This window comes from Crocuta crocuta, unplaced genomic scaffold, assembly GCF_008692635.1.
Source record: "Crocuta crocuta isolate KB4526 unplaced genomic scaffold, BGI_CrCroc_1.0 scaffold175, whole genome shotgun sequence".
NCBI classification, from domain to species: domain Eukaryota; kingdom Metazoa; phylum Chordata; class Mammalia; order Carnivora; family Hyaenidae; genus Crocuta; species Crocuta crocuta.
Genome location: NW_027530988.1, coordinates 1,067,055 through 1,075,249, shown reverse-complemented (window position 1 = coordinate 1,075,249; position 8,195 = coordinate 1,067,055). Strand labels below are relative to the sequence as shown.

General features: G+C 42.5%; 1 protein-coding gene across 1 annotated transcript; it reads left to right on the top strand.

Annotated features, from left to right (window-relative positions):
- The first annotated feature begins 6,448 nt into the window (after positions 1 to 6,448).
- LOC144236670 (olfactory receptor 10G2-like) lies at positions 6,449 to 7,475 on the top strand. Its single transcript, XM_077770292.1, is given in 2 exon segments — positions 6,449 to 7,122; positions 7,124 to 7,475. Coding segments are annotated over 2 exon segments (954 nt in total). The 5' UTR covers positions 6,449 to 6,520.
- The last annotated feature ends 720 nt before the right edge of the window (positions 7,476 to 8,195 follow it).

Genomic DNA, 8,195 nt, shown 5'->3' with positions numbered 1-8,195 from the left:
TCTTGAGATCAAGCCCCACATCTGGCTCCACACTGACAGTGCATAGCCTGCTTGGAATTCTCTCTCTCTCTCTCTCTCTCTCTCTCCCCCTCTCTCTCTGTGTCTCTCTTAATAAATAAATAAACAAACAAAAAAAGGCTTTTAAAAAATCATTCTTTTTTTAATTTTTTTATTTTTTTAATGTTTTATTTATTTCTGAGAGAGAGACAGAGACAGAGATAGAGACAGTGTGAGCAGGCGAGGGTCAGAGAGAGAGAGGGAGACACAGAACCTGAAACAGGCTCCAGGCTCTGAGCTGGCAGTCAGCACAGAGCCCGATCCAGGGCTCGAATCCACGAACTGCGAGATCATGACCTGAGCCAAAGTCGGATGCTTAACCAATTGAGCCACCCAGGCGCCCCTTTAAATTTTTTAAATGCTTATTTATTTTTGAGAGAAAGATACAGAGTGCAAGCGGGGGAGAGGCAGAAAAAGAGAGAGGGAGACACAGAATCTGAAGCAGGCTCCAGGTTCTGAGCTGTCAGCACAGAGCCCGCTGCAGGGCTCAAACCCATGACAATGAGATCATGACCTGAGCCAAAGTCGGACACTTAACCTAGGAGCATCAAAAAAAAAAAAAAAATCTTAAAAAAAAAGATAATACTGTCATCCTGTGGCCAATTGTAACATTGCAACTTTATATACATACCCATAGGCACACACACACACACACACACACACATACACACACACACTAAACGTTTTCTTCCTTATTAATTTAGAACTAAAAAGAATCTTAGAAATCATCTTGTCTCTGTTCACACCTATCATTTTACAGAGAAGCCCCCTAAAGTTTAGATCCTTCTCCAGGCTTCATTTCTTCACATTTAGACAGTTGCCCAGTATTACTCAGGTTAACATTAACTTTTTTAAAATAAATCATAAATATCCAAGCTTATTTGCACTGGCATGTGCTGCCTATGCCTGCACCTGCATGTGAGAATCAATTTGATATCAAATCAACTTCTGGGAACTTTAAATCTGAGATTTGTATTTGAAAGCATGGCTTTTTTCTCTGTCCGTAGTATTTAATACATGTGGCAGTTTCTCTTATTCATTCTTTCTTTTTTTGGTTATTTATTTATTTTGAGAGAGAGTGCCTACACCTCCAGGTGTGGGAGGCAGAGAGAGAGAGAGAGAGAGAGAATCTCAAGCAAGCTCCACTCTGTCAGTGCAGAGCCCAATGTGGGGCTTGAACCCGTGAACTGTGAGATCATGCCCTGAACTGAAATCAAGAGTTGGAGGCTTAACCGACTGAGCCACCCAGGCACCCCTCTTGTTCATTCATTTAAAAGCATTTACTGAGAACCTACTATGTACCAGGCACTGTGCTAGCATTAAGGATTGTACAGTGAGCAAAAGAATCACCTGTCATGGAGCCTACATTCTAATGAAGGAAGACAATCAAATAAGGAAATGAAAAATACAACAGGAAACAGGTAAGGAGGATAAAGAGAGACTTCACTGATTAGATGAAATCGGAACAGAAACCCAAAGGCATAACATGGGTCCCCTGTTGGGTATGTGGGGAGAGAGAGGATCAATTGAGACTTCATGACACCACCAAGAAATTAGAGGTCATCCAAAAGTATACTGACAATGTTATTCCCCATAGCTCCCTTTCCAGAGATCTAAGAGAAAAGGTTTCCTGCTCTCTCTCAAAATAACATAATGAGGATTTGGGGAGGGAAGATCTCATTAGGGAAATACCTTAGAGCAAGATTTCCCCTGAGATTAGAATTTTTTCTTCGTATCTCTTAACAGTGTGGGGTTCCCGCCCGCCTTCTAATCAAAGCTTCAGAGGCAATAGCTGATGAAAACCAATGTAAAACATGACTCAAGAGATAGAGAAGTCACACTCATCAAAGACTCATGAAAGGCAGGTGCTTTCAGAGATTCTGAATACTTATTTGCTGGGCAAAAGTCCTGAAAGAGTTCTAAAGCCTTCCCTAAACAGATGCAGAGTCCTTTACCACAAGCTGGACCAGCTCTCTGAAGGACAGTTCTCTGGCTGCTGGACCATTCTGCGATTCCGCTCGAGGACCGCCAGCCTCCTCCACAACTTTGCGGCTCTGTCCAGTGAGTGCAAACAGATGGAAACGCATTCCTAAAGCCAGCTCCACTCAAAATTCAATCACCAACTGATTTTGGAACTTTAACATTTTCTGTTATTTCATCCAGGTGTTAATTCAGCCAGTCTCTTCATCTGCTTCCTCAATTCTTTCCCAAACTGCTAGAATTCAGCTCATTCTTTCCAAAGTAAAGAATTTCTTTTTACGATGAGAAAAATACTCAGAAGAATCTTAACACTATTTTCTTTTAATTTTCTCTTTTTTAGGGCACGGCTGGGCAGTGATAGAGCCACAGAGGTCATAAAGAAGATTCCTTGGTAATTGTGCAAACATAAGCCAGATTCGTGACCTTTCTTTTCTTCGGTGCAGAGGACACCAGGTACCTTGCCTTAGGCAAGCTCCTTGTTAAAAATCTTTGGTAGAATATGTTGTACTCCTGTGAGAATAGATAAAACATGTCAGGGCCACCCCAGACTCTCTGCAGTCACCTGCTCTGCTCTTGCTCTACCAGATGTCTAAAGGTTAATGAGTATAAAGAAAGAAGAATCTTTTTTCCAGAAACAAATTTGGGTTGGGTCTTATTTACCCAAGGGTAAATAAGAGGTCCTTTGATCTTAATTATGTCTAACAANCAGTCACCTGCTCTGCTCTTGCTCTACCAGATGTCTAAAGGTTAATGAGTATAAAGAAAGAAGAATCTTTTTTCCAGAAACAAATTTGGGTTGGGTCTTGCCCAAGGGTAAATAAGAGGTCCTTTGATCTTAATTATGTCTAACACAACACTACCAGTCTTTATTCCTCCTCTTCAAGGATTTCATAACTGTGCCCTCCTGGCCCAAATCCCAGAGGTAGATAGATAGAGGCTTGGCTTCCCCTGAGCCCCTCCAAATGGAAAGGCACTCTCTGTAAGAGATGTGCTCACAATGGGGTGCCCGGGTGGCTCAGTCAGTTAAGCATCCGACTTTGGCTCAGGTCTTGATCTCATGGGTTAATGAGTTCGAGCCATGAGTCAGGCTCTGTGCTGACAGCTCAGATTTAGATTGTCTCCCTCTCTCTCTGCCCCTCCCTAGCTCACGCCCCATCTCTCTTTCTCCAAAGTAAACATTAAACTTAAAAAAGAGAGAGAGGGAGAGAGAAAGATGTGCTCACACCAAACTGGCCTGATTTGGGGGCTGTGGGGAGGATACAGAAAGTAGCCCATCCCATGACCCCACAACTCCATAGAATTCTTACCCGACTTGTCTTTATCTTCTCAGTGCCACCATTTCACCCCATCTCCACGGTATCTCCCTGGAGTTTTTAGGACAGAACTTTTTAAACATGTAGAGTTTATTCTCTGATATCATGGCCCTCATTTTCAGATGCTTTTTATGTTGGTATTTAACCTTGTGCTATTTTTATGTGTTTTCATATTTAAATTCCAGCTATTTTACAACATGATTTTAGCAGCATCAAATATTCTAAAACTGGGGAAACTTTTTTTAATGTTTATTTTTGAGAGACAGAGACAGAGTAGGAGTGGGGGAGGGCAGAGAGAGAAGCAGACACAGAATCCGATGCAGGCTCCAGGCCCTGAGCTTTTAGCACAGAGCCCAACATGGGGCTTAAACTCATTAACAGTGAGATCATGACCTGAGCCAAAGTCCAATGCTTAACCGACTAAGCCACCCAGGTGCCCCTTAAACTAGGGAAACTTTAAAATACTTTGCTTATGGGGCTGCTGGGCGGTTCAAGCCGGTTGAGTGTCCAGCTCTTGGTTTCAGCTCAGGTCATGAGCTCGCCCTTTTGTAAGTTCTAGCCCCTTGCCCGGCTATGTGCTGGCAGTGCAGAGCCTGCTTGGGATTCTCTCTCCCCTTCTCTATCTGCCCCTCCCACACTCTTGCTGTCTCTGTCTCTCTCAAAATAAATAAATAAACAAAAAATAAAATAAAATACTTTGCTTATCTAATTAGCCAGTGTAGATACGCTGAAATTGGTTTTAATTTTTTGAAATATTTTCAGTCTGCCCCTTCCCTTACTTTAAATAACCTAGGTTTCCCCAGCTGAAAACAGGAGCAGACCCAAAGCAAAATGACACATAAAGCTGATGGGATAGAGGGTGGATGGGGGTGCTGGGGTGGGGTGGAATGGGATGGAGTGGGGCCAGACTATTTTACTCTCTCTGTCAAGAGAACTGATCTGTCTTCAAACTTACTTCCTGTTTCTCCAAAAATCCACCTTCTGGAAATCTACTCTGCCAACCTCTCTGCAACACAGATTGCCCGCTTCTGCAACCCCTGAACACCACACCCCAAGTCAAAACCACCATCCTCTGCCTCGTCAGCCTAGGAAAGTAACCCACTTTCAAACCCACCAGCTGTAACACACCTCAGTTTCCTGATCTCACCAAGCAGGGCACCCAGAAACTAGAGACTAAAAGGTTACAGTAGGGCACCTGGGAAAAGTGGAGCCTGATTTATGCACAACAAATGAGAAAAATCAGACTCACAAGGCAGATAAATTAGAGAGGATTTTTCACTATACATAAACACACATTATGGAAATCCCTTAAATAATTCCCCCCAGTGACACAGTTCTATTATTTATTCAAAAATTTATTTTCATTTAAAAAAAATCTCAAGATTATATCATTTGCCTAAGTGGAAGCAACTAATACTATGTCTATATTGACAACAAAATTACTTTGGCTCATAATTACTGTTTTATGCATTAATCTTAATCCCAACTATTTCTATCCTTTCTGTATACTCTACCCAAAGAAAGAAGAATGAGTCTTCCCATCTATTTTCAAATAAATCAAGGTGTCCTCCTAAAACTCAGGCAGTAACATCTGATATTTCTTCTTTTTCTGTGGGCAGAGGGCATGCTTAACATTTTCTATGGACCCTGAGCTGAAAAGTCAGGTATATTAAGTATTATTGTTACCATTAATAGCTCTCAAAAGTTAACATGTGGATTAAGTCACTTTTAAAAATAACCGAAATAAAATCTCTCGGGGGGAGGGGGAGGAATTTCCTCATGGAGATCAAAGGATTAAACCTATTAATACTTACATGTTACTTATAATTAATCTGTTACCATTTAAATTGCTCTCTGAAAATAGTAATTTAAGTTACAAAGATACTACAGTTAAATGGCAGATGAATCCATCTCAAACCTCAGTGTGGGGAGAAAAATCTTTATCAAATAGTCTCTTCAACTANCTTTTGAGAGAGTTACTGTATGGTTGACTGTCACACACACGCACGCACACACACACACACACACACACACACACAAAAGATCAAGTCCTGCATTAATCAATATGATTATAATAAGCAATAAAACTTGCTCTATAACTCCATACCAAAAAATCCATTCCAAACCAATGGACCATATCAATCAACCAATAAATCTAAATAATATCCTAGAGCAATAAAAAACAAGAGTGGCTCTTGGAGTTTGTTATAATAAAACTAAATTCATATTGCATAAGAATGAGATGGTCCCTTGCCAGTCAGTAGGTCCAAGGATCAGACAAACAAGATCTAGCAGAGAAAGAAACGCTGTATCTGTTTAGTGGGGTTTGGTAACATCCAATCCACTGGCCATTCAGTCATTCAGAAAATGATGACCACGTTTACTGTCCTAGATGAGGGAAGACAAATAAGAAGTTAAACAATAGTTGTAGAATATGATACATGTAAGCATGGTCCTCAGGAGTCAGGAAAATCTTCTTACAGATGAGGGTCTCCAAACTCAGTCCTGAAGGAAATGTGAGCATTTCGCAGGCGAGGGAGCAGAGAATGTATGGTGTGCATAGGCTCCAAGCTGGAATACGCCACTGTGAGAGCCTTGAGGGGTCCTTTGAACTAAATACTAAGAAGGTATTGCAAGGGGTGTGACAGAGTGACAAATAAGGGCCATATAATGAATGTGTTTGCATGCTAGGGTGAGGAGATGGGATTTTAGCAATGATGGGAAGTGGAGGGGAAAGTGTAGTAATTGTGGGAAATATATTCCGCACTGCTCTGCCTTAACCTTACTTATCCCCTCTTCAGCTGTTGGGCTTTTTGTTTGGAGTCCTTCTCTATTATTCACACGTTCCCCTGTGCCTTGGTCTGACAAATTCTGCTGTCAGTATCTCTCGGTCAATAAAAGTATCCATCCTTCTAGAAAACTAACCAGTCTCTAGACAGTTTCTCTTATAAAGTTGACCAAAATAGTTGATGGCAACACCGCTTCTTTAAAATATACATACATACATACATACATACATACATACATACATAATACAGTTGTGACAGTTTTCTGTTTATCTCATCATTCAGACAGGCATTAATCATCAGGCAAAACCATTCTCTCACAACCTCCTATGTAAATTTCCCTTGTCTGACTTCACCATTCATCTCCACAGACGACAGAAAGACATGGGAGAGACCAAAAACACATCCCTGGACACCATCACGACAGACTTCATTCTCCTGGGTTTACCTCACCCTCCCAGTCTGAGGACCCTCCTCTTCCTGGCCTTCTTCATCATTTACATCTTGACTCAGCTGGGGAACCTGCTCATTCTGCTCACTGTGTGGGCTGACCCAAAGCTCCACACCCGCCCCATGTACATTCTGCTGCGCGTGCTCTCATTCCTGGACATGTGGCTCTCCTCAGTCATTGTCCCTCGGCTAATATTGGATTTCACTCCCACCAGCAAGGCAATCCCCTTTGGTGGCTGTGTGGCTCAGCTGTACTTCTTTCACTTCCTGGGCAGCACCCAGTGCTTCCTCTATACCTTGATGGCCTACGACAGGTACCTGGCAATATGCCAGCCTCTGCGCTACCCTGTGCTCATGAATGGGAGGTTATGCACCATCCTCGTGGCTGGGGCTTGGGTGGCTGGCTCCATCCATGGGTCTGTCCAGGCCACCCTGACCTTTCGCCTGCCCTATTGCAGGCCCAACCAAGTGGATTATTTTTTCTGTGACATTCCTGCAGTATTGAGACTGGCTTGTGCTGACACAACCGTCAATGAGTGTGACCTTTGTGGACATTGGGGTGGTGGCTGCCAGTTGCTTCATGTTAATTCTGCTCTCCTACGCCTACATAGTCCACACCATCCTGAAGATACGCACTGCTGATGGGCGGCGCCGAGCCTTCTCCACCTGCGGCTCCCACCTAACCGTCGTCACAGTCTACTATGTCCCCTGTATTTTCATCTACCTCAGGCCAGGTTCCAAGAGTCCCCTGGATGGGGCAGTGGCTGTGTTTTACACTGTTGTCACTCCATTACTGAACCCCCTCATCTATACCCTGAGGAACCAGGAAGTGAAGTCTGCTCTGAAGAGGATAACAGCAGGTGGAGGGGCTGCCAGGGAAAACAAGTAACTCCAGGCTCTGGGACTTCCTACGGCACCATTGCTACCGCATCTCTCAACTACTGCAGCGTGTGGCAAACGTTCCATAAACTGTTAACTTACACTGAACTGAATTTAAGTCTATTGAGAAGAAACTTCTGAACTCTTTGGATTCATCTTCTTTTCTTCTCATTAAATTGGTTCAAACTGTTTGACATGATTTGTTTAGAAACAAATGGGTGCATTACTTCTATGACCTTGACTACCTTGTGAGATAGGAAAATGCCTTAGGAAAGGCTGAAGAGGATGAGAATGGGACAGCAACTTTGGAAGTATGTTCTGCCCAAAATTTTGACATTCTATTTTCTCCTAAACCCTAGACTTCTATAACTTCTATGTCTTTGCTTATGCATGGCATTAACATTGCACAGCACTTCAACTTGAAAATATTGGGTCACATATTGTTTCCTTCCTGTTCCTCACTTTCCCATGTGCTAAGACACCAAATTCTGTCCCCTCCACTTTCACAATGTCTCTCTTGATTTCCTGACTAGTCTTTTGTCCTCTACCTCCTCATCCACACCATAGTAAAAATTACTCTTCTGAATTGTAGAAGCTATAGGACTCTGCAATGAATATAAAATAAAAGCAGTTCCTTAACCTGGAGTTCAAAGTGCAAAAAGTCTGAACCCAACACACCTTATCTCCCAAAACGTCTCTACTCTCTCTTCCCTCCCCCATTCTGACTGAT